This window comes from Cervus elaphus, chromosome 11 (assembly GCF_910594005.1).
Source record: "Cervus elaphus chromosome 11, mCerEla1.1, whole genome shotgun sequence".
NCBI classification, from domain to species: Eukaryota; Metazoa; Chordata; class Mammalia; order Artiodactyla; family Cervidae; genus Cervus; species Cervus elaphus.
In genome coordinates, this window is record NC_057825.1 from 34,679,960 (window position 1) to 34,706,795 (window position 26,836).

A 26,836-nucleotide genomic window follows, 5' to 3' on the forward strand; every position below is an offset into this window, starting at 1 on the left:
GCATGCTTAGTCACTCAGTCGTGTCCGACTCTTTGCGACTTCATAGACTGTGGCTGCCAGGCTCCTCTGTCCATGGGGATTCTCCAGGCAAGAATACTGGAGTGGTTGCCATGCCCTCCTCGGGGGAATCTTTCCAATCCAGGGATCAAAACCACATCTCCTGCACTGCAAGAGGATTCTTTACCACTGAGCTATGGGGGAATTTTTAACTTACCATCCTATCAGGAAAAGGAAACCATGATATAGATAAACTGAGCCAATGATCATTCTACAACTGAGGAAAATTCACTTTCTGATAAAAGATCATTTTGCCTCTTGTAGCTCCAATTTCATTTAAATGCTGACATCAGGAGTTAAAGCAGGATTTATACTTTTGGCATTGCCTCTTAACTAGTACACTGTGAACTCCAGTTTTAAAGGAAAGTTGTCGAGTTGTTCATATAGGTTGACTATATCATCAAGGCTCTTTGGCATTCCCAGGAATGGGATATGAAATATGTGACTTTTAAAATATTTTATGTAGGTGACTGACTGTGACTTACGTCTTTATTGAAGAGTGTCTAGGTTAGGATCAGTTGAAGGTGAGAGGGTGGCTTAGGCTATGGTAACATAAATGGCACACGGATGATTCTTCAGGAGCCTGCTTGCCTCCAAGATGGCCCCACCTCTTATGACAGTTCAATTACTCGCCCACTGTCCTTTCAGCCACCTTCCAGGGCCTCCACCAGGCAATAGCACAATCAAGGGTGAAGTTTCTTAAGGTGCTGTCCTCTTATTTTCTGTGCCCCTCTCCCAAACACACTCTTGCCTTCCTCCAAATGCCCCATGAATCCCGGCCTACCATCAAAACTCCACTTCCTTTAGTGATGTTGGACATGTAGATCTTGAAGCTTGTTCTACTTCTCTGCTGTTTTCTCCCATGGCAAGTGAAATTTACATTATCTCTTAATTCTTGGCACCACCCCCTTCACTTTAGCCATTACACAAACCAGCATGTACTCATGAATTTACACGTTCACACATTGAATGCTCAAACAAGCGTTTAGGCATTGCTGTATTCCTCTGTATATCCACTCATGCATCCATTTATCCATCCATCAGTTATCTATTCATGCATAACTTCATTCTTGCTTCTTGCATGCAGGCACATATTATGGTATTTATGATGAGTTTTTCATGCTAGCATTTGACTTTTTTAATATTTGAATGTATTCATTGGCACTCATTCTCATTCATGATTTCTTCCATACATTTTATCTTAGGTTCAAGCATTGCTGTGTGAATTCTTGCATTCTTTCATGTATTTATTCCTTCAATACATTACATTGATTCTTAAATATGTATATGACACATTCCTGTGTGCATGTGTCCATTTATGTATTATTTACTTTTGTTAATTTATGACTACACAAGCAGTACACAGATGCTTTCTCCTTTTAAAAATGAAACATTACAGTTAAAGCTAAAATATTCTTTAGCCAACACCTCTGATCCTCTCACTTTTTTCTCCTAAATATTTTGCACATTTGTAATTCCTAGTATTCCTTTATGTGTATGTATATGAGAGAAGTTTAACATAAATACTGTTATATTGTATGTACTATTGAACAATTTTTTTCACTAAATATTTTTGAGATATAGTCATGTTGATACTTACATATTAAATTTATTCCTTTAATTGCTAAATAATATCCCATAGTGTATAGTTACCAGATTTTATTTTGCTGTTTCTATATTGGTGACCATTTAGGTGTTTCTAGTTTTTCAGTATTGTAAACAATCTTGTTCATTTACTTGAACATAGTGTTTTTCTAAATACAGTGATTATATTTCATTGTATTCAATTATAGTGTAATTATATTTCAAATTGTAGATTGAAGTATATTAACAGGTCAAAAGTCAGTTTACAAGATTATAACCAAAAATTATTGAAAATAGAATAGAATCAGCTATAAAATACTAGAGTTTATTGCACGTAGAAAGGTCAGTGTTGGCTTGTGATTATTTTTGTTTCATTTGTATATCGATCTGTATGTACTGGGTTGTGATGTGAAATATACCTCACACCATGGGTCATGATCAAGGCAGTTTGAAGAGAAGTGCCTTGAGTAGATTCTTAAACAGAGAATTGCTGGTCATCAGATACATACACTTTAAATCTTGAAGGACTACCTAATTGTCCTCCAAAGGGGCTAAATCCATTTATAGTCTAATATCCTGGGACCAATCCCAACATGTAAGGGACTTTTCCATACCACTAAGCAGTTCTCAGATACCAGCTGGATGTCCTACAATTCAACTCAATTCTACCTGGAGATAGCATCAGATCCCACAGGCTAAGGGCCCAGTCCTCCAATACTGCCCCCCACCCCACATTTCAGATGCTAGTCCCAAGTCCAGGGTGTCAACTGAGCTTCTGCCCAACTGGCTATAGATTGGAGATTCCAACAAGCCCCTCCATGAGTTCAGTTAGTTTTCCTGAGTGGCTCACAGAACCCAGGGAAACACTTTACTTATTAGGTTATTGGTTTATTATAAAAGGACATAACTCAGGATCAGCCAGATGGAAGAGATACCCAGGCAAGGTATGGGGAAAGAGCCAGGACCCGCCATGCCCTCTCCAGGTGGGCCACTCTCTGAGCACATCCAGTGGTCACCAACTGGGAAGCTCTCTGAACCTATCCTTTTGGTCTTTTATGGAAGCTTCATTATATAATACAATGATTGACTAAGTCATTGACCAATGGCAATTGATTCAACTTTCAGCCCCAGGTAGGGGGTGGGGTAGGGGAGGAAACTTAAGTTCCAACTCTCTAGCCACAGGGTTGATTCTCCTGGCAACCAGCCCCTGTCCTTAGGTGTAGTCCAAAAGTCACCTCATTAGCATAGCAAAACACACTTTTATGCTCTCATCACTTAGGAAATTCCAACGGTTTATAAACTCTGTGCCATAAAAAGGGACAAAGACCAAATATATACTCTGTATTATAAATCAAAATATCATATATTCTCACCAATGTCTGAGTGTACCCATTCTCTACAACCTTCCCAACACTGTTATCAAACCTAATGATTTTTTTTGTCAGTATGTGAAATTCCCTCAAGATCTAGTCATGTTGATACTTATGGATTAAGTTTATTCACACTTAGAACCTCACACTTTTAATTGACTGTAAACATATGACAAAAGTAATCATGCCTCACCTCTGATTTCTAAATGGCTATACACCAGTGACTTAATCTCTGTAAAGTGAGCTAGCTGTAGCAATGTTTACTAGCATTCACTTAAATTCCCAGTTCGTTGCATTTTTTCTTCTATCTTGATTTTTGTTTTGCACAAAGACCACCAAGGCTTTGGCACCTAGAATAAATCCTACCTCCACTGCCATTGCCCCCGAGGGACCTAGTGGCTCACAGGTCTGGCTCTCAGTCTCCTTGGCCTGGGTCAGCTGCTTCCTCCCTTCACTCCTCCAGTCTTGCTTCCGCAGCACAGACTCACCCCTCACATCCTAGTCTTCCTGGTGGTGCCTCTGGCCACAGCTAACCCAGAACCCCCATCTGAGAAGCTCTTACACAGCAGTTTGCATCCCTGTGTCAGCCTGTTCTGAAGGTGGAATTCAGGGTCTTCTGGTATCAAAAGGTCACCAATGGAACTCTCAACACATGCCCAATTGGAGGTCTCAACCACTCTTGTTCAGTTGGAACTCGAGCCAGTGAATAGCTGACTCCAAATTCCTGAAAAACAACTTGGGCAAACATTTCATTGTTTATGCTATGTCATGCTTGGAGGACATACAAGTTATTGTAAAAACAATTAAAGTGAGCTTGATCAGTGAAGGCAGGTTGCAGTTCATTATTTATTAAGCAAGTTATAATTTAATGTACCTAATAGATAACGACCCTTGGTTTCAAAAATACACTCGTTTATTCTTGCAGATGCCTTTAGAAATGGATGTCAACATTTTGGAGGGCACACACTGGCAGTATGACTCAAAAAATCTAAAAGTGTTTGTGCCTTTTGGCTGAATAATCTTACTTCTTGGAACGAATCCCAGGGAAATAATTTGTTAGAAAAAGTTGTCTGGTTGCAGGCACACGTTTGATAATAGAGCATTCTTCTGATTCTAGGGAAGTTCATTTGAAGAAATAGGGCTTCCCAAGTGGTGCTAGTGGTGAAGAACCCACCTGCCAATGCAGGAGACATAAGAGATATGGGGTTTGATCCCTGGGTCAGGAAGATCCCCTGGAGGAGGGCATGGCAATCCAATCCAGTATCCTTGCTTGGAGAATCCCATAGACAGAGGAGCCTAATGGGCTACAGTCCCTAGGGTTGCAAAGAGTCTGACACACCTGAAGTGACTTGGCATGCGTGCATTTGAAGAAATAAGCTTTTTCCTGATTTCAACTTATGGAGGAGTTTATCATATGTGACCTCATAGGCAAGGGACATTTTATAGGAGTATCATATTTTCCACTAAAGAACAGGAACAGTTGGTGCCCCAAGGGCAAACCATTCAGCACTTGGAAAGCCTGGGTGGGCCCCAGCTCACTCTGCAGCAATGAATAGGCACCTTGACCAAGAATTTTCTAAAGCAGGGTTTGCAATCCAAGGAGAACCATGCAGGGACTCCCGGAGGGAAGAGGGATGCCCTGAGTATGGTCCAGAGGGACAGCGAGGCCCTTTCTCGACAGACTTCCCATGCCTCTTTAGAAGGGAAAGTGTGATGCTGAATGTCATGCTCAAGGAAAGAAAAAATGAGACAGGAGGCTTTACTGCTGGCTATGGCAGCAGCATGGGCAGGAGTGGCTTCCAGGGGATAGCCTCACGTGGAAGCAGAGACACAGGAGTGGGGAGACTGCCTCAGCCCGAGTGATTGACAGCTGTCTCCAGAGTCTGTGCCTGTGAGTGTGCTTTGTCTTCCTCTGAGCCATGTTGCCTCGGGGGGACATCAGGCTTGCAGGCAGCTGAGGAGTTTTTCTTGTTGAAAAGTTTACTTTTATTTTGTTTTTACACTGAAGACTGTAAACCGGGGCTGTTTTGTTTTGTTTTGTTTTGAGGTGCTCTCATTTGTTTATTTTCATTACATGAGAGGAACTGGGTGGGTAGGAGGTGTCTTTAAATAGTCAATGACAGGACTCCTTTTCTTGGGGCGGATGTGGCAGCGAGAGGTCTGCTAAGAGTGCCATGGAGAAGTTTGGAGTACCTTCCGAGTTCTTAAATGGACCTGATTTTCTTCAGGTCAAAGTGATTCCATCAGCCTCTGGGAGTAAGTCTGGTCTGTCCCACATGTCAGCTTTATAATTGCCTTGATCTTGGGTTTGCTCTTCCCTGACATGAAACTTCTCATTTGAGGAAGTTTACTTTTTTGCTGATGGGTGATGGGTTGGGGAAGTCAGAGAATGGTCTGTGGGAAACTGGGATCTAGACAGGGCCTTTGTTACTATCAGGTCCATCGAGGAGGGTGGGAGTGGCTGGGGAAAGGAAGAGACAGGCCGGCATGAGCCTGGGCATCTTTGCCCATATCCCTCATCCCCACCCACACTTAGCACATTTCTCCTTCCACAGCAAAGACATGTGACGAGCAGCATGGACCAGCTGACTAGGATACTGGACTACCTGCACCAGGAGGTGAGGCTCCCCTAGGTCTGTGGGCCCAGGCACCCAGAACCCCATCACGTGCGCCTGCAGCAGCCAAGAGAAACTGCCCTTCTGCGGGTTGGTGGGGTTCTGGTTTCCTTTAAATGGCCTCCACTGGGATGGGGAAACGGACTTCCAGGAGGGAGACCAAGACCCCAGAGAAAGGGAAGGCATTGGAGGAACCAGATTTCTTGCCCTTTTGATGAAAAACGGATCGGATATAGAACTCTTTACTCTTGCAAAGGATATTTCTGAGGGACCTCTGGAGAGGAGGAAGGATATAGGCCAGTTCTTCCCTGGGCTCTTGGTGTCCTGCTATTTCCTGAGGACTGGCTCTGACTGCATCCAGGGTGGTGATGGCGTGGAGGGGCCTTGAGAACCCACAAAGCTCCCCTAACTGACCAGTGAGAGCACTGCATGTCTTGGAAACCCCAGGGGAGCTCTGGGGGGAGAAGAGAGTCTACAGTCCTATTACCACCAGGTCTTGCTGCCCTGTCCATACTGTGGTGGGGAGGCGCCCTGCCCACCATGGGGGATAATGGCACAGGGGCAGGGCTAAAAGCTTTGAGCCAACCCCAACCAACCATCTCCCAAAGGGCCTACCTGTTTAACAAAGAGAGCCCCATCGTGCTCAACCAGATCCCAAACTAGGCTCAAACCAAAGGTTCCAGAAAGGCCAGGGAGCTGTGACCCTGACTTTGCAACTGTTCATCTTTTCCTTTGTATCCCCCTAGGTCCCCAAAGCATTTGTGAACCTGGTAGATCTCTCCGAGGCTCTGAGGGGTTCACACTGGCATCAGAAGACTCTGCTTAGGTAAAAAAGGGAAATGGAGGGGGACTAGCATTTGCGGCTTGGTGCCACGTGCCAGGCACTGTGTGAGACACTTCATGTGCATTAACTGATCCAAGGGATGGAGCTGGAGAGGGTCTAGGGGACCTGTGTGTGATCACACAGCCAGTGGGGGCAGAGTCGGGCTGCAGGAGGGGCCTGAGTTAGAGGATGAAATACTCACTCTGACTGATGTGGTGCCAGGTGCCCTACCCCCACCAGAATGACTTGAGAGTTTAAAAAACAGCTTGAGCAAAACATCCAGAAGCCAAGAAGTGTTACTTCAGGACACTGGAGAGACAATTTAGCCTAAGTGGATTTTATTTTCACACAACTTGATCCCCATATATTTCTGAGACGTTTCGGAGAATTTAAACTTTTTGAACCCAAATCTTGAGGTTTCTGGCCTTGTATCCAGAAAAGATATCCTTGGTGATGTCCTTGGCGATGGACAGTGCTGCAGTCCATGGAGTCGCAGAGAGTCAGACACGACTGAGCGACTGAACCGAACCCAGAAAAGAAGTTCATGTGGATAAAGTCAGGACAGGGATGGCTGAAAGTGGTGGCAATGGAAAGGAGAGGAAAGGGGCATTTGAAGAGGAAGAAGGGAGAGGGGCTCAGAGTAGGGGAAGGAAGGAGAGGAGGTGGGCTTCTGGGGGAGAGGGGGAAGGGAGGCGGTGCATCAGGAGATTCAGGGATGAGTGTCTCTATAATGTACCCTTTTTCTCCCCAGTGTGTCCCTCCTGTCCTCCCTTTCTTCTTTCCTTCCTTCCTTCTTTCTCCTGAACCCTCTGAGACCCCCAACTTGTCCCTTCCCTGCTCTCTAAGCAGCTCCCAGTCCCCGCATCCCCGTCTTTCCCCAAGGGGCTGCCTGGATGGTCCCAGCACTGCATCCACACTCACTTCGGGCTTGTTTTAACCTGCAGCCCCACGGCCCAGCCCTGCACGTGCTCAGGGGAGACCTCGCGGCTGTCCAGCGTTGTGACCCAGTGGGCTTATCAGGTGGGCTCACTCTGGGACACTGGCTGTTGGCTCACAGGGGAGGGTGGTCATGAGAACAGAGGTCCAGGAACAATTAGGGTGCCAGCTTGCTGAGGTGGGACCCCACCTGCTGAAGTCAGGACTAAGAGTTAGGAACAGAAGGCAGCAACTCCTCTTGGGCCACTTCTGGGTGGTGACGTGATTTTCCTGTATGTAAAGTGGGGACTACAGTACTGGTTGGTGGGAGGAGAGTAGATGGAAGTGTGAGAGTGGTGGTGGTACCTACGGTTAAAGATGCTGAAGAACTTTGTAGATCACTCCGAGATCGTTTGGTCATCATCACCGCTTATACTGTGGCTGCTGAGCTAGTTTGCCCAGATTAGGCTTGTACCCCAGACTATAGTCAGGGACAATAGCCCCTGAAGACGTGTATCTAGCTTACACATCTTACATGACAGTGTGGATGGCTCGGCAGAAGCCTTCATCCCCACCAGCAAACAGCACAGAGCACAGCTCCCACTGATACATGTTACCCCGATGATTTTTATCTAAGAAGAAATTTATACCTGTGAAGCTGTATGGCACTTAACTCACTCGGAAAGGGACAGTTTCTGACCGGGTCATAGCATATCCCTCCACAGAACTCAGCCCTTGAAGAGAGCGTGGGGGCCCTAGCTATGTGCTGGGCAGCTGTATACTTCTTGAGCTCTCAGAGAATATATTTCAGGTCTAACTCTGCTATTACCTGATGCTAGCACTTCAGAGGAGAATGAAAACCCAATTTAGTCAATCACAGGGCCCCAAAATATGAGATGAGAGGAGCTTCCAAACAGCATACAAATCAGACCAGCACGGGTGGGTCATTCTGACTGGGGCAGGGGTGAGGGAGTTGCTGGGAGCTCCTTGCTGGGAGGACAGGAGGACGGGAGGATGGGGCAGGCTGAGCCTTGACAGTGCTCCTTTCTTCAGGAGACTTGGGAACGTCTCCTGGCCTCCAGCAAGTACAACGAGCAGGAGTCCTTCGCGGTCGTCTTCCAGCCTTTCTTCTACGAGAGAGCCCTGCCACCACCCTCAGTGAGTGAGGCCCGGCCCACACCATCTCCCACCCCTGCCCTCTCCTCCACAGGAGCCCCAGCCCAGGACGTGCAATCTCAGGGGAAATGCTGCAGTTTTCTCTTATGCTCTGGGGCCCATTTCCCCGTGGGACTGGCTAACCCGGTGACGTGGGTTCCGAGAGGCAGAGCAGCCCGGAGGTAAAGAGCATGGACTTCACACAGACAGCTTCCAGCTCTGGAGTGGGCTGGCTGTGTGACCGTGGGCAAGTTGTCTGAACTCTTTGTGCTTTGGTTTCTCACCTGGGATGTGAGGGCCATTGTTAGTAGTCCCTCCTTTAGGGTGGATGAGTAAATACGTGTGAGGAACTTAGAACAGCGCCTGGTGTATGGAAGCCCTCCATATCTCTCAGCCATGGTGACTATTCAGGGTGGAATTTCCAGGCACTACGCCACACTCCTCTCTCTGCAGGCTCCTCCACACCCATCCTTACAAGGGAGGGTGATTCGAGTTGCTTCCTCACCCAGGTCACTGGACCAATGCCTCTCACCCCAGGAGGCCCACAACCACAAGCGCTGTGGTGGGTCCAGGCAGGCTCAGCTCAGCAAGGTCTCTGACGCCTCTGGGGCTTTAGCACTGAGCATCTGGGGCAGTTTTCCCTCCAGGCTCTTGGTTTCTGTTTCCCGGAGTCACTGTGATGTTTAAATAATGGTTTAGAAAGAGGAGGAGGAGGAATATTAGTTCCCATCCCCCCCTTACTCAGACCACACCTGAATCGCTTCCGAGCCATCTGCTCCTTCTGCTGTTTAGTTCAGTGTGTACAACCACACGATGACGAGTAGCAGCCAGGTGTGTAACCCACCCCCCCCAGGCCCTCACCTCCCAGCCCTGACCCCAGACAGCAGTCCTCTAAGTTCCCACCATTCTTAATGGGGAAGCATGAAGGATCGAGGCACATCAGGGCCCCCCATCTCTGCCAGGGGAGCTTCGAGAGTATGTGGCAGGGCTATCCCATCCCTCGGGGCACACAGGTTCTCTTCTTCACCTGGTTCTCTTTCAGGGGGAGCGGCCATTCCAGGATCCCACTGCTCTCGGCTTGACTCTCTGGAACAGCATGGTGAGTGGCTGGGGGCCCTGGGGCTGCACTGATAACCTGGGGTTTGTTCTGTGGAAGGAGGGGCAGGACTCTGCCGTCGCACCCAGCCTGCCCACTTGCTGCCGGAGGGGCTGCAGAAACAAGGAGGACTCCAGGATGATGGTGATTCTGGGCCACCAGGGGTCCCTCCCACACCTAGTGATGACCCAGCTGGGACCCCTGGGAGTTTCCCCTCCTCTTCCCATAGCTGGGCTGTAGCCCTGACAGTGAGCAGGGCTCCCTGGAAAGCCTCAGTTCTGCTCTTCCTGGAGGCAGGGACACTTCCCTGGCGTCTGTCCGGGAGGCTTCACTGGGAGTCATGCACTAGGGATCAGGCTCACGTAGCGAACGGGTCCCGGTTTCCCTCACTTCACACTTAAGGGCAGTCATGTGACTTCCAGTGCCCAGGGTGGTGCCTGGGGTGAGCGTAGACTCTAGAGTGATAAAGACCTGGGTTCAAAACTTTCACAGGCTGTGTGAACCTAGGGTCTCAGCTCCCTTTCTGCAAAACCCCTGAGCCGACACGTGGTGAGCGTGTGGCTCCCTCCCTCCCGGCCCACGGCTATTACTCACCACAGTGACCCTTCCTCCTCTGACTGGGACAGGCTTTCCCCAGACTCTGAAGTTTCCCCCTGGGCTGTCTGGGATTCATCAGTGGATGGCATGTTCTGTCAAGACTCTGAGCCTCTCCAGGACACCAGACAGAGACCTGATTTTGCCATTTACTTTTTCCCCCATCCAAGCTGTCTTATTTTTAGAATTCCCAAGACAGAAACTTGGTTTTCTTCTTTCTTGAATTAGAAAATTTTTTCTCTCCGTCTCCTCAACTGGGGTGCTGTGCTGAGTCCATGAGCAGCTGCAGTTGGGTATGTGGTAGCCGATGAGACAGGGAGGGCAGGGCTGGCCCAGGCAGCCCAGGTCCATGGAGTCACACCAGCTTTCAGAAGAGGCATTTGATTTCTTTGGATGAGGACCCTTGTTAGTGGGCCTGACCCCTGGGCGAGATATTCCCCCGGAAATCCACTTTGCTGCTGATCTCCTGTGAAGGGCCGAGGAAAGGAGCCTGACCCACCCTGCACAGGCTGCCGTCCCCCACCCTCTCTCTGGGGGAGGAGAGCTGATGCTTTAAGCTCAGCCAAACCTCTCTCCTCCCCAGGAGCCCAGAGGGGAATAGAAGGTCTCGCATTCAAGACCAGGGACTGGGACCTAGTTGGTGCCCTAGGGGCTTTGAGGTGGAGGCGGCTTTCCTAGGTGGGCAGTTAGCTGCCCACCCCAGACAGCAGCCATTTCACAGCAAGAGGCCTCACGCTTCCTGGAGCTGAGTCGCTAGGAGAGAATTGTGTCACCAGGAAGGCCTATACCCTTCTTCCTCTAGGGTGAAATGACAGGCTATCCCACTGTCTCACTCCCAGAGCAAGCACAGCTGCCAGAACACACAGATAGTTCCTGCAGGCCCAGGGTAATTTATGAGAAATCAGGGTAGTAACGGGTTTCAGGAAAGGGCACCGGGTGACGAGCCAGAAAACCTAGGTTCGGGTCCAGCTGTGCTTTTGGTTGTTTCTTGAGGTGCATCACGTGGTCTTTCTGGGCCCCATTTTCTCTCCTGGCCAGCCTCAGAGGGCCTTGGAAAATACAGGAGCATTTCCCCCTGGGTTCCCTCCTATATCCTCCCAAGGACATGGGGCGACCACGAGTCTCCCATCATGCCCAGATTTGCAGACCCACAGAGGCCCGAGAGAGGGCCACCCTCTTGCTTGGGGAGCAGAGAGGCGCCAGCAGAATTGCTGTGACCACAGGGGCCCGGATTCTATTGCTTCTCTCCTCAGCCTCACCCCAGGACACAGCAGTGGGGCTGGCTGGGCGAACCACACAGTGTCTGCTCCCCTGGCTGAGCTTGGGATGGGTGTGAGCTCTGAGAGTTGGTAAAGGAAAACCCCACACACCTAGCACCATCCCCGCCGAATGAACCACTCAGATGGAAGTTGAGCTCCCGACACAAAGCAGAGGAGGATTTGTGTTTGGGATGTAATTCCAGGCCCTTCCTGCCTCCCCGGTAATTTCTGATAATTCTTATGCAACAGTAGCCTTGACGAGACCCACCTGTGGGGGTCAGTTGCCAGATCCAGTGGCCAAGGACCCCCACCTTATGCCAAGCCCTATGCTAGTGTTGGAATCTCAGGGCAGAGCAAGAAGGCTGGGGAATGGCTCCCAGTGGAGTGGGAATCTCAACAGCATGTCTAAGGTCATCCCCCTACCCCTCCCACACTCCAGTTCATCTTGGGGGCAGGGAAGCCATGCACACGAGATGCAAGCAATGAAAGCACTGAGAGGAGGCCAAGAGCAAAGACCCACATCAGGGTCCCCAGAGTATGTGCGCGTGTGTGCAGCGTGGGGTGGTGGATGGAGGGACACACGAGTGTCCTTTTGATGGAGCAAGTCATTTTCCATCCTGAGGATGGAGGGTCAGAGCAGGTGTAAAGGGAATTAATGGCAGCAGGAAGGATGTAGGTGATGGATAAACAGACATTTAGGATAAGATTATTCATGCAAATGGGTTTATTGGGAAAAACCTATGAATCTTCCTTTGGAGCCCTTAAAAAAATTAGGCTCCGTGATATCCATTTGACTAAAATAATTGTGATGTGGTTTTCTCAATGTTTCTTTCCAGATTCTATCATTGATTAAATTCTTGAAAGATTGGAGGAATCAGGCCAGTTCGACATCAGGCCACAAAGCCAGGCCCACTAGACACTTCCTTTTAGAGCAGTCCTGAACCTTATGGGTGGGACTCCCTTACTTAGAAGTGTCCACCATCAGAATAAAACTGAAAGGAGCTGAGGAGCCCTGTTTTTCCTCCAGCCCCTGAGCAAAAGGTTGCCACTCCTTTGCCAAAAGGTTAATTACACCCTTTTATCTGACCTGGTCCGTTTGGGTGACAAGCCAATCCCAAGAAGGGTAAAGTTCTTTCCTGTTCACTGGGCACAGATGCTGGGATAAGATACTGCTGAGGAGTCTAAAAGGCTCTTGCAAGATGGCAGAGCCCATGACTGAGCCAGACAAGGGGCCCATCCCATAGTCTACTGTCTCTTGTGTCCCTTATTGGGGTCCTTGGGAGGGGAAGGGAGTAGCAGGATGAAGTGCCCTAGGACCCCAGCCCCTGGGGGCAGCAGTGACAGCAGCAAACATGAGGTTTCCAAATAGTAGAAGTGCGGGCAAGAGAAAATCTATGATCTCTCAAAGCCACTGCGTTTTTCTCTTAAGTGTTTACAAATGTATGTATGTGTGTGTGTGCATTCTAAGTTGCTTCAGTCGTTTCTGACTCTTTGCGACCCTTTGGACTGTAGTCTGCCAGGTTCTCTGTCCATGGGATTCTCCAGGCAAGAATACTGGAGTGGGTTGCCATACCCTCTTTCAGAGAATCTTCCCGACCCAGGGATCTTGCCGACCCAGGAATCAAACCCATGTCTTTTACATCTACCTTCATTGGCAGGCAAGTTCTTTGCCACTCATGCCACCTGGGAAGTCCCTTACAAATGTATAATGAACATTTTAAAATAACAGAAGGAGCTTAAAATTTCTCCCCTTTGAATTCTCCAACCACCTTCATTTTCTCATCTTTTCTCCAATGAATTTCCCCGAGTGGATCTTCCGCTGCTCTCCCTGTGGATACACCACACGCTTTTTGCTATGTCACTTTCTGCTATGTTGTGAGATAGGCTTCGGTTATCATTTAAGTAGCTGCCTCTATCAGCGCTGTTACCACTATCACTGTTCCTGAAATGCAGACACTCTCTCTAGTTGTTAGCATGGGGCCGTGCTGCGCCCCATGCCCCCGCGCCTCTGTGTTCCAGGTAGAAACATGGGGCTTGCCAGGTGACCAAGGGTATCATTCATTCCCTGCTGATTTACACCATGTATTTGCCTTTCCTTCCTATTCCTATTCTCCTCTCAGAGGGAAACGTAATCAGGGAGCCAGGCAGCAGCAGGGCAGCAAGGACAGGGGACAGGAAGTCAAGCAGAATAAATAACTGGCTGCTGGAAGGTCAGGAAGCCGGTAACTGCATGAGAGGGATTCGATTGGATCTGGACACCCAGGTCCTCATGTCAGTCCAGTCTCTCTGGTGTTCAGTTTCCCTGTCATAACAGTGGGCTGGGAATCGGCGGTTCCTCTCCTGCATTGGAACTCAAGTTCTTGTTTAGTCGCTCAGTCATGTCTGACTCTGCGACCCCATGGACTGCAGCATGCCAGGCTTCCCTGTCCTTCACTATCTCCCTGAGTTTGCTCAGATTCATGTCCACTGAGTTGATGATGCCATCCAACCATCTCATCCTCTGTCACCCCCTTCTCCTCTTTCCCTCACTCTTTCCCAGCATCAGGGTCTTTTCTGATAAGTCAGCTCTTCGCATCAGGTGGCCAAAGTATTGGAGCTTCAGCATCAGTCCTTCCGATAAGATTGAATGGTTTGATCTCCTTGCTGTCGAAGGGACTCTCAAGAGTCTTCTCTAGCATCACAGTTTGAAATCATCGATTCTTTGGTGCTCTGCCTTCTTTATGGCTCAACTCTCACATCCATACGTGACTACTGGAAAAACCATAGCTTTGACTAGATGTGTTCAGTTCTCTCTGGTGTTCAGCTTCTCTGTAATAGGAGCAGTGGGCTAGGCATTGGTGGTTCCTCTCCTGCAGTGGAATTCAACTTGAGCCGGCATCAGAATCCCTGGAGGACTTGATAAAACAGAGGGAGCTGGGCCCCACCCCAGGGCTGGGGGCTGGAATTGGCATTTCTAATGTGTTCCCAGCTGATGCTGCCCATCCAGGGTCATACTCTGAGAAACACAGGGCGAATGAGCCTCTCTCAGTGGTACCCTAGGACGCTGCCACCTGTGTAAGACTTTGCTGTTCTAAATATTACCTTCTATTCCAGATGCAACCAGCAGGACAGAAAGATGAACCATTCAGTGCAAAAGAGAGAAGGCCTCTGAAATGTCCCTCCCAGGTAGGCAAGGACTGGAGGGGACGGAGGTGGGGGCGGGGGGAATCTCCTACTGAGTTGGGAAGAATGGTGGGTCACAAAGAAGTGGGCTTTGCTATGAAAGTGGGTCTTACCTGGATGAGACATTAGTCCCATTAGAGTCATGGGTCTGTTCTTCTGGGCCTGGGCATACCTAAGGTTTATACCTGTGGGTCAGGAGAACTGTTTTAATAGAACTCAGGCCCCTTCCATACCTATGCAGGGCATAGGAACAAAGCCTCAGCTTACCTGGCCCCAAATGCCAAGAAGGGTGTCTTAAATATGTGCCTAGTATATAGTAGGTGTAGAATTAATGTTGATGAATAAATTAATTGTGAAAACGACGACATAAATGAGTAGAATTCCTCTTATCACTTAATGCTGGTCAAATTTTTGGCTTTCTTGATGAACTGGTAAGTTTTTTGTTACTGGGCTATAAGAACTATGCAGTTCATCCTATTTTCTCTTGGCCTTGGCTCTCAGGAAACTTTAAGTTCTCTTTTCATGGAAATATACCTACTGCGCCTTGTGGCATGAACCTCAGGTAGAGAGCAAGAGATGCTGACTGTGGCAAATGGGAAATTTCAAAGTGTTAATGAACTCCTGCAGGGAACTAGTGGGCAGTACAGAGAAGAAAAGCCAGAGAATGGTTTTCTCATCATTTCAAGGATGGTATGAATGTTTCAAATTGGCCAAAGGCATTGCTGGATGATAAGACCTGATGATTCAAGGATATGGATTCCTGGATCATGGTTACAATACATTATCTTTCTCTGCAGGAGAATCCCTATCTGTTCACCTACAGGAACAGCAACTATCTGCCCAGGATGCTAAAGCCCCAGGTGAAGACTGAGGTACGGAGAGGTGTTCTGTGATTGACAAACATGCAAATGAACCAGGGGTAGCCACTTGATGAGTCTTCGGAAGCTTCCAAGGATTTCTTTAAGTCCTGGACCCCCGGGGGCAGGCTGGAGAGGATGAAGGAACACGTGTGTGGGTGTCCACTAGGTGCTTGAAGCAGGGCTGCCCTCCAACTCCATCTTTAGAATGATCTTGGCAACCAACATCCCATGGCTTCACTGGATATGCTGGGGGCTCAGTGCTGTCTGCTCCCTGTCTATTTTGACGTGAGGCAAGAATCTTTGTTTATGATTATGCTCAGTCATGTCCGACTCTTCGCGACCCTATGGACCATAGGCCACCAGGCTGCTCTGTCCATGGGATTTCCTAGGCAAGAATACAGGAGTGGGCTGCCATTTCCTCCTCCAGGGGATTTTCCCAATCCATGGATCGAACCCACGTCTCTTATGTCTCATGCATTGGCAGGCAGGCCCTTTACCCCTAGCACCACCTGGGAAGCCCTAAAAATCTTCAGGCCCTCCTCAAATCTCTGACAAGTCCTTTTAAACTCATCCCAGCCCTTAATCTGAAGAGAAAGTCAAGACAAGACAGAGAAACAGGGTGAAATCTGAAAGCAGTCAACGTGGAAGTCCTCAGCCATCAGCTGAGGACCCCTTAGGGGCCGCCTCACACTCACTCACGTCTCCCTTATGACTTATCTCATGTGTCTTTTTCTAATACTTCCTGTCGAGATTAGATAGGGCACTCCACAGTCCTCTGAGGACACAAGAAACACTTGAAGGTTGTCATCCTCCTCCTCAGAGGACCAGGGACCAATGTGGGTTGAGATGAATTCAGTCCTAGGACCACCCCTGCCTCCCTACTGGATAAAAGAGGGTGCAGTTTGCTCTGGGTGGTGAAGACAAAGCTGATGGACAGGGCCTGCATCGCAAAACCCGAGAGAGAACAGTGTGAAAGACTTGATTTATCAACTCATCCCACACTTTCTCACTAACATCACAGCAAAAAGGATATATCTAAGAGGCAATACGGCTCAGTGAGTTGAGCAAGTGTGCTCTGGGTTCAAATCTAGGCTCTTCCTATCACTGGCTCTGTGTCAGCAGGCAAAGTACTTAACATCTCTGTGCCTTGGTTTTTCAAATCTGAGAAATGATGAGAGTCATCATCCTACCTCATAGAAGTATTAAATGGTAAAAATTTATAAAGTATAATGCACATTTAACAGTATCTACTGGGCCACGAGTTTTATATAAGAGGGAGCAATACAGCCCTTCAGGATAAACTTACTGAATACCAGCTGTGTACCACTAGGATGCAGGCTTCGTGAGGGCAGGGGCTCAGGGCAGGTATCTCGTCACTGTTAGATGAGAAACTAAATGAGTAGGTGGATGGAGACCAGGCATAGGAGATGAAAATACAAATAATCTAGCGGGGTCGGCCAGCAGAGGCAGCACAATGTACCAAGTGCAGCGGGGTTTCCATGGGTATTCTGAGAACTCAGCTCAGAGCACATGATCGATAGGAGGGAGTCAAGAAGGCTTCCCCAAGGGTTCCCAGGACCTCAGCCTTGGGGGTGACTAAGGTGCAGCCAGGTAGGTGGGAGGGAGGGGGACAGGGAGAGGGAAGAGGAAAGAAAGAGCAGAGGTAGGTGTTTGAGCAAAGACATGGAGGGGACAGAGAGCTAGGCAGATGGTTTGGAATGTCAAGGGCCTCCTAGGCCATGCCAAGGACGATGGACTTTATACTGCTGTTAGGACAGAGTAGAAACATGCTTATTTAACCAACAAGCATTTACTGAGCTTCTACTACGCAGTGTTATAGGCTCTGGAAACACAATAATCAAAACAGACAAAAATTCCTGCTTTCACTGAGAATTTGGGCAAAGGAGTGATTTTTATGTTGAGAGAAAAAGAGTCCTCTGAATGGATTCAGAAAGCTAAGGAGGAAGCCCACAGGCCAGCAGCAATGATGCTGAAGAATACAGCCATATTTTAGAAAGAAGTGATGAAGCCTGAAATTAGGCTGAGGGCTGAGGGACTAGAGAAGAGGGGCAGGCCTGGGAGCAGCTGGAAGGGGTTTTGTGGACACTCGGTGTGAGTGTTGAAAGAGAGGGACAACTCCTAAAAGATGCCCAGGTTTCTGTATTAAGTGGTATCTCCCCAGTAGAGGCACATTTCTCACCCAGTTTCTTACGTGGCAAGAACCATTTCTTATTATTTCTCCACGTATCTCCTTTCAGGTGAGAGATGGAGCGGAAATCAGGTGCTCTGACAAGGATCCCTCTGACACGGTTCCCACTTCAGGTACACAGCTTAAGTCCAGTGATTTGTAAGCTCACGTGAGGTCTAAACTCATCACAGTAAGAGCAGCCTTAGGATGTCAACCCCCACAATCTGAGATATACCTGAGAGGTTTTCAAGGCCATCCAGTTCTGTCTGTGTACTTGTAAGTTCATGCCTGTATTTGATTATTCTTTAACAAAAATGTGATAACATTATCAGAAAGCATTTATTGAGCATTAACTGTGTGCTAGGCCATGCTCGCAAAAGGCCCAGTGTCGGGTGAGTGAGCTGATGTCATTGTCGCCGCTGGGAAGCCTCGATGAGGCAGATTTGTTCTGTGAAAAGCAGAACCACCTTTAAGCAGGAAGCAAAAAGCCCACACTCTGAGTAGAGCCGTATCAGGGTATACTCAAACACCACACAGCACAGGAAAGCACAATCTTACACACGTGCCATTTTCACTACTTCTTGGTATTTTCAAAATAACTGTTGCTGGGTAATGAAAGTGAGACTCACGGAACGTTCTAGGCAGAGACCTTTCCTAAGAGGGGCTGCCTAAGGGCTGAACCTTTTCCTCCAAATGAGTCAGCCTGGGGGTGATAGCTGTGTGCACAGGACCGTGGAAGGTCCCAGGTAGGGGGGATGTGGTGGCCCACATGACTCAGAACCTCAGCCTAGGAGCATCTCTGCAACTGTGCAGTGGGTTCGCGTGCGTCCTGGGGAGTGACTCGTGTGTTCATTGATTCGTTCCCTTGTTCACTCGTCTATTAGATGATTGTTGAATGCCTCCTACGTGCCTTCCAGGATAGAAAGCAAAGTTTGGAGATGTCACGGTATGCAAATCTTTGTGGTCAGGTTGTCTCCTTTTGCTGAGTGTTAGTAGAACAAATAAGTGTCAGCTTGCCCTTCATGCCTGTCTTAGCTGTACACACTCTAATCAAGCCAAGTGACTGGCAAGTAAGTTAAAAATCTTCTCATGGAACACTTCAGTATGTAACTGGCTCTTGACTAAGTTGCAGGAGAATGGAATAGGTGATAAAAGTCTTGCACACACAGCGTCTTAATGCTTTTTCCCCATATTAGTGACAACCTCTTTCTGTTGGTTAGTTTGTTAGAAGAATTTTAGTAACAGAAACAAATTATTAGCTTCATATGTATGCGCTCCAGTAGCAAAAGCTCAAAGATGTATATGTATATTACATATGTGTGTATGTGTCTATACATATATGTATACACACGTGTCTATACATATATGTGTGTATACATATGTGTGTTTGTACAAGGAGAGGGAGGGTGGTGTTTGTTTTAATAGCCATATTCTCTACAGTGAAATGATATCTATCCTCTTTTAATCTTATCATTCTAAAGGGATAATCTGTAAAGATTTTGCAATCTGTCCAGATTATGTTCCTATCACAACAGTGAAAAGCAAGCAATCCATTAGAGCGTATCTGGACATCTGAAAGCCAAATGAAACAGGAACCTCTCCTTTATCCCCTGACCCTGGAGATGGTCCTATTTATTGGCACTTGAAGATGTAAGCACAAGAAATCTCGAGACCTTGAGATATGAGATGCTCTGATGATAGTTGTTTGGATAAGCAGATGGACAGATACAGGCATCCTTGATCTAACCAAGTAGGCCTGGGAACAAAACACTGGCACTGTCCACCTGGGGGGCAGTACTCATGGGCTAATGCTGGGTTGGCCCCTCTGAGTACCCCCCCTAAAATGCGTCATTTTGAAAAATGGCCACAGCTAACTGGACAAAAATGAAAAACACATTTCATTACTGCACTTGATATCTGATTGGACATTTTAATCATACTTGTGGCTGTTAGGGCAGGAGAAAGACTTAGCACTGGGTCACACCATTATCACCCTTGATAATTGTCACATTTTTGGTGAGGTCATTCACCCTTCTGGAGACTCATGTTTACAATTTCTAATTGAGATGAAGGCATCTGATACGTACTTACAAGAGCAGATCATCTATCTTTACATCGCCAGTGACTCGGCACATAGTGGGAGCCTGATAAATGCTTGTTGAACTTATCTTTATTGCAGAGTATTTCTACTTCAACAAATCAAAAATTCCCAGGGTTGAAAAAGATCCTAAAAACCCATTGCACCAAAGTGCCTTCCATTAAGACAATTTTTCACTGAGACTATCTTATCAAATAACTGTTTTACCTTCAGAGTTATTTTCAAAAACCTTTGTAGTCCCCTTTTCTAATGTCTCTCTCAAACCAATCCACCAATACACCCAGCTAATGAACAAGTGGTAATTTCAAAATAAGATACTGCCTTCATCAACAGGCCACAGCCCCTGGCCGCCCGGGTGCCTCACATCACTCCATCCGGAGCCCGTAGGTGATGAACCTCTTCCGCTGATCTGTGGGGTTTGGGATGAGATATGTAGAGCTGATGTAAGTAATTTTTATTGCCACTTGCTATTTGGTAGCATGAATAAGTGAATGCATGCATGCACACTTCTAGTTTTTTCCTTCTGGTCAGTGGACTGTGGCTTGTGTTCATGCTCAGTAATGTCTGACTCTTCGCGCCCCTATGGTTTTCAGTGCACACATAAAATGTATTGAATGCTACCTCCTGTGGGCTTTATAACTTCATAAGTACTTACATCATTTTGTATTACTTCATGGCCCTGTCCATAAGATCAGTGGAATAAGTTAAAAAAAAAAAATACAATGGGCCTTGAGGATGACTTAAGGTTTTCCCAGTGGGAAAAGGAATAGCATTTTGTAAACAGAATACTGGCAATAAGGAGCCAGAGAGGGCACTGGCTGTCTATTGAAGCTGGCTATCTTGAAGTCAAGCTGCTAATTCCATGCAAAGGGGGAAAATTCATAGCATTTGAAAATAGAACAAAGTTAATTCTATGCCTCTGTCACCAATAGTATAAATTAGAACAACTCATTTCTAAGTCCCTGATGTCATTTATTTAAAATGAGTGATTCCAACGCTGATATTGAAAATGCCCAGGTTACAGCACTGTGACCACCAGGGGCTTCGCTTCATTGTGAGTCCGTGGCGAGCTGTCCAGTGTACATCCTATCCAGTGTATATCCTGAAGCTCTTTCTAGAATCACCACATGCTCCTGAGTCTCGGGACCTAACTAGTCTGTGACTAGGAAGTCATGATGCCCCACAAGAAATAACAGCCTGCCTGTCCCCTGGTGGCACAGAGGTTAAAGCATCTGCCTGCAATGCGGGAGACCTGGGTTCGATCCCTGGGGAGATCCCCTGGAGAAGGAAATGGCAACCCACTCCAGTATTCTTGCCTGGAACATTCCATGGACAGAGGAGCCTGGGGGCTACAGTCCACAGGATAGCAAAGAGTCGGACACGACTGAGCGACTTCACTTTGTCCCCTTGGCAGGACCCACCTACTGAACAAGTTCAAACTCACCCCAAGACACTTGGATGAATGTATTTCCCTTCCCTGCAGTTTCTATCATTTAGAGCTTTGAGAACTGTAAAGTCTCTGATACAGAGCCTCTTCCTTAGCCTTTAATTCAGCTGAACACATTTCTTGAGCTCCTATGTGCCAGTCACATTTTTCTTATATAAACTCATGCCAAAGCACTTCAAAGACAGAAACACAGACTAAGCTGGGCCAGCAGTTTACCACCACTGCAAAAGTCCTTATTTAAGTCCCTAAAACATGAGAGCAAAGGGTTGGGCAGCTCTAGCTGACAATTGAGAGAAAGTTGGTTTTTCAGATTATGGCCCCAGGTAGTTTAAGAACTCCCAAACGTCAAAGCTTCTCCCTGCCATTCCTTTTTGTGTCCAGTGGGCAGTTTCCCCATTCTGTACTCTAGTCAACCATTTTCTGGTAATTCGTGATCTTTTATCATAGTTTAGATGGCCTTCTGATAAGAGGCCCCTTCTGTAAAAATTTTGATGAGTTAACAATATGTTTATCAACTTCTTTTGAGGTGATGGACAATCTGTACCAGATAATGTTTAGGCTAATCAGCCCACACAAATTTAATCTTATCTCTGCAGAGTTCTCTCCCTAAGGAGAGCAATTGCTAAAGTGCTTTGCTGTGGTTCCAGGCTGTGTCTTTATGATATATGATGATATTAACAAAACTCAAATCGAGGTTTCTGGAATAACAAACCAATGAAATGTGTGTGGGGTTCTATTTTAATAAGATCCCAGATGAGTCAAACTTCTTCCATCTCTATTTGGTTCTTTTGGTTTATTATCTCTTACAGGTCATTTCTTACAGAGTGACCAACAGGAAGCCACCCCTTCCAATATACATATCAAGCTATATACATGTATGCACACACACAAATGTGGACATACATGAGCATACATGTATGTGTGTGTTTCCTTTCTGCCTGCTACATTTGAGGCAGAAATGGCCAGCTTCAGCCACCCCTTTATAATACTGTAATGTGCTTTCAAAGCAAATCTCTCATCTCCTCAACATTTTACCAGCCCCAAAGATTTCCCCTAACCTTTGCACACTAGTTAGTGTTCCCAGAATTCACTGTATTACACATTATGGCAACAAGAATACGGTGATTGGCCATCATCATCAGAAGCTAAAATAAACCCTCTAGAGTTGAGGAGAAGAGGTCTTATTTTTCATTTTGTTGCCTTTTTTACCCAGAGCCTGATTTCTTTGAGAAGAGGTCATTTCAGAGTTCTCAGGCTCAGCCCCGTGGATGTGTGCTAATGTCTGCAGCTGGCTTTGTGATTTGATATTGTTCTTCTAACCACAGAGCCTTGGGCCCACCCCAGACCTACTAAATCAGAAACTCTGAGGGTGAGGACCAGCCATCTGTGTTTTAACAAGCTCTTCAGATGATTCTGATGCATGCTCAAATTTGAAGACCACTAATCTCTATATTTTGCATACACACATTCACAGCTATGCATGTTTTAGTTTGCATGCTGTCATAGGAAAGAAGCAGGGACTTTTACTCTTCCAATGAGAGCAAATTCTCAGTGGGAGCAACAGTTTCCCATAGGCGGACAGCATAGAAATCAGGTAGACAAGATGTCTCCATGGAGGGAGCGAGACCTGGAGATTGCTTTGAATATTGTTTCTGCTGAGTGTGAACGCAGCTTCCCATGCAGATGTGATCATACCACATGCTGATGAGTGAAGTAGAGTCTAGGTAGTCAGGTGGTGTCGAAAGCATCTTTTTCTCTGTGTTTCACCGCCCTCATCATAGAGTGACTTGGTAAAGAAGGGCTGTTGAGAGAACCTCCTGGAAGATAGATTTTAGTTTCTTTACCTTAAGCAGTGGCTCACTGAAATGAAAGGTTTCTTTCCCTGTTGGAGTAGTGGGCCACTCCCTGGTATAAATGCTACATTAGACTTCTTCCAAGGCTGAAAGGTAATTGACCAGTTAGTGCAACATCACATAGCTAGAGACCATGGTAGGCACATCTGAGGATAGATGGAGCTGTGTCAAAGTCGGGGTGACTACGGGAGGAGGTACTCCAGGGAGGTGGGAGATATAAGGGGGAGTAGGAGGTGAGCTTGTGATTTGACGAATGAATAGACGAAAGGTGGTATACCCACACAATAGGATATTAGCCATAAGAAAGAATGGGGTAATTGCACCTGCTACAACATGGGGAGCCTTGAAAACATCATGCCAAGTGAAGAGAGCCAGACACACAGGTCGCATTTTGTATGATTCCATTTATATGAAATATCCAGAACAGGTAAATCCATAGGCAGAAAGCAGACAGTGGCTGTCACAGGCTGGAGGGAGGGAAGAGTGACTGGCTTAGTGGGTACAGGTCTCCCTCGGAGGTGATGAAAATGTTTTGGAACTAGATAGAGGTCATGGTTGCATAGCACTGGGAATGTACTAAAGGCCACGGAATTGTTGACTTTAAAGTGGTTAATTTTATGTCATGTAATTTCACCTTGATTTTTTAAAAAATTGTCAATAGTATAAAGGCATTTCCCTTTTCACTTCAGAAAAACTGAGCTGAATTTTTTCTAATGAAATATAAATATAAAATAAAATATATTTTATCCCAAATATCAACAGCTCCTAGCATAGATGAAGTATAGGTTTCACCTCCACCACAACCCCCTCCTCACTCCCAGATCAGGTCATCAGGGACTGTTTATGCCCTGAGGATAACTGCCCGCCTGTGGCATCAGGTTCACCCAACACCAGCAGATGCCCCTCTGAAAGTGAGGCCACCTTCCAGCTCCCCAGCGCTGTGCCCAGGCGCCCCAAGGAGGAGACTGGCAGTCAGGCTCCACAGCTGCTACTGCTGGGCTTTAGGACAAGGATGGGCTTTCAGTATCTTTGTCCAAATGGAATTTCCCTACTTTGTGTCAGTCTTCCTAGAACATTCTCCCCTGATTCAGAGGAGACAGGAAGCTGATCTCCTGTTCATCTTTGCATTCAGTTCACAGGCTTAAGTTGGCTGACATCAAGGTCATCGGAGCCCTGGGCGACTCACTCACGGTGAGTTATGGATGGAGGAAGGAAGGGCAGGAGAGGAGAAGATCTTGGTTAACAGGAGAATCTCACTTCGAGCCCGTAGAGCTGCCATCATCCGTGCAACCTCAGTCCCTCTCCACCTTCCTACCCACCCTGAAATCCAGCATTCCCTACTGGCGAGTTTTCCACTGCCATTCTAGCCTCATCTTTCTTCTCCTAACATTGGATTGAAAGAGAGAGCAGGAAGTGGGGGGCCCAGAGGGAGCCCCTGAGATAGAAGTGACCTAGCCCAGACCACACAGCCTGTCGGTGGTGGGGTGGAACAGTATGAGGTCTCCTACCCACAGTGTAGGGCCCCTTCAAATACCAGATGCTCTGCTCTGTCCATGTAGGAAAGCTAAGGGACCATGCCAAGGGCCATGTGATGATGCAACAGGAACCAGTACTAATGGAGGGGGTGAAAAGCCAGGGTCAGTGGAAGAGATGGAAATACTAAAGATGACCCAGCCTGTGTCTGCAACTGACCCGTGGTAACCTCCCAGTCCCCACAAAGAGTGATCCAGAATAAGCAGAATCAAGTCCTTAGAGAGCTGGGGTGGGAGGTGGGGGTCCCTGCTTCTGGTCCACAGCAACTCATTACAGAGGAGTCCAGCTTCTGTTCCCTGGGTCAGTAAGGTCAAGGGCCTCCAGCTGAATTTTCCCATCCAACTACCAGCTGACACCTTTCATGTCTGTGGCTTGTTCACATTGATATGATCTCACTCAGTATACTCAACAAAATCCTGTGACGTATATCTCTCCTCAAACTTAAACTAACAAAGAAGGTGAAGCTGGCTGAGTCAAAGTGAGTCCCACGGCCACAGAGCCTGTAAGTGCTGGATGAGGACAGAACTCTCAGGTCCTGACTCTGAGGCCAGAATCCTGTCCCAATCCCACAGCCCTCTTCTCCATGACCCTTCACTGACTCTTTACCCCAAAGGCAGGGACACCTTTCCTGGAGGTCAGCCTTCCCCCACTGACTGCCCGGGAGGTTAGCCTTCAGCACAACCTTGAAATGGCTCATCTCAGAAATAACAGGCTTCAGGCAAGGGACATGAACCTGCAGTGTGTCAGGTGGTGGTTTTAAAAGACTCTGCTCTTTCTTTAGCTGAGGAGTAGGTACATGGCATTTCGTTTTAATTTTTCACGTTGTACATATGTGAGATCTATTCATATCAAAGGAGTATAATACACTTCCTTTTATGATATAGTTCTCAGCTTTTAGAAAAATGGGGCCCTGCAATGAGTCCTTTGGAAAACCACACTGCCGTCTAATTTCCAGAGCACTTTTGCCAGCCTGGGGTCTGGGCAGGGTTTCCCAGGGTGGGTTCCAGGATTCCCATTGGGAGCTTGCACTCATTTCTGACAAGGCAGGATTCAGATCAAGACGTGGTGCTGTCAAGACTCTGGGTTCTAAAGGGCTTGGCGTTCTGGCCTGGCCAGGACAGGAACACAGAGCCTCTGATGAGCAGGCAAGAAAATCACCCCCATGTTGTTCTCTTTTCAGGCAGGTAACGGGGCCGGGTCCAAGCCTGGAAATGTCCTGGACGTCTTGACTCAGTATCGAGGTCTGTCCTGGAGGTGAGTACAGCCGTGGCGAGGTCCAGAGACGCCTCACCGTCACAGGACAGGGGAGGATCCCCCTGAGCAAGTAGAAAACAAGTTCTCTAGCAAAGAGATGAGTCACCTGGTACTTTTCCATGAGAAATTTCTAGGTTTAATTTAAGAAAGGTATTTATCAGCTTCCCCAAACCACTATTTTCCCCCAAAACAAGTCTGGACCTAAGCAGGAGGAGTTTAGGGGAGAACCTACTCAAACATTTGGGTTGGAAAAGTTTGGGCTTCCATTTCTTCCTCTGGGCAGTCGTCTCCAAAGGAGGCAGCAGCCTTCAGAACCACAGTTGTGTCTGAGTCCCACCTGCCTGCTCTGTGTGACCTTGGGCAAGTTATTCAACCTCTCTGGACTGGTCTCGTCTTTGATGCAGAGACAATAATACTGGCTTAGCACTGTCACAAAACTTGCATGCTAAGTCACCTCAGTCATGTATGACTTTGTGCGATCTCATGGACTGTAACCCACCAGGCTCCTCTGCCCATGGATTCTCCAAGCAAGAATACTAGAGAGAGTTGCCAGGCCCTTCTCTAGGGGCTCTCCCAACCCAGGGACCAAAACCACATCTCTTAAGTCTCCTGCATTGGCAGGCAGGTTCTTTAGCACAAGTGCCCAGGTCACGAGGCTTAGAAAGAATTTAAATGCCTAGCACAGTGCCTGACAGAAAGGAAGGTATAAATGGTAGCTGGGATCACTATTGAAGGGCCTTCATTTAACAGATGAGGAAGCATGGCTCAGAGAGGACAAGTAACCTGTCCAAGATCACACAGTCAGACAATAAAAGAGCAAAAAGTAGGGTAAATGGCTCCTGACCCCTAATCCAGCACCTCTCCTATCACGTGTATATATATCTTGTGCATGCTGGTCCTGCTCCGCCTATAATCAAATCCAGGCACCACAGACTGTGGTGAGCAGCACTCCAGCTTCACCTTTGAAAGCCTG

General features: G+C 47.3%; 1 protein-coding gene across 3 annotated transcripts in view; it reads left to right on the plus strand.

The window, feature by feature from the left end:
- Positions 1 to 26,836, plus strand: part of PLB1 (phospholipase B1) — a 130,055-nt gene that overhangs the window by 41,795 nt on the left and 61,424 nt on the right. For all 3 annotated transcript variants that reach the window (XM_043917590.1, XM_043917589.1, XM_043917588.1), the window contains 10 exons: positions 5,567 to 5,629; positions 6,373 to 6,452; positions 7,394 to 7,469; positions 8,418 to 8,522; positions 9,562 to 9,618; positions 14,562 to 14,633; positions 15,428 to 15,502; positions 17,749 to 17,812; positions 24,209 to 24,267; positions 25,790 to 25,863. In XM_043917590.1, coding sequence (XP_043773525.1) covers positions 5,567 to 5,629; positions 6,373 to 6,452; positions 7,394 to 7,469; positions 8,418 to 8,522; positions 9,562 to 9,618; positions 14,562 to 14,633; positions 15,428 to 15,502; positions 17,749 to 17,812; positions 24,209 to 24,267; positions 25,790 to 25,863 — 725 coding nt within the window. The remainder of the gene's footprint in view (positions 1 to 5,566; positions 5,630 to 6,372; positions 6,453 to 7,393; positions 7,470 to 8,417; positions 8,523 to 9,561; positions 9,619 to 14,561; positions 14,634 to 15,427; positions 15,503 to 17,748; positions 17,813 to 24,208; positions 24,268 to 25,789; positions 25,864 to 26,836) is intronic.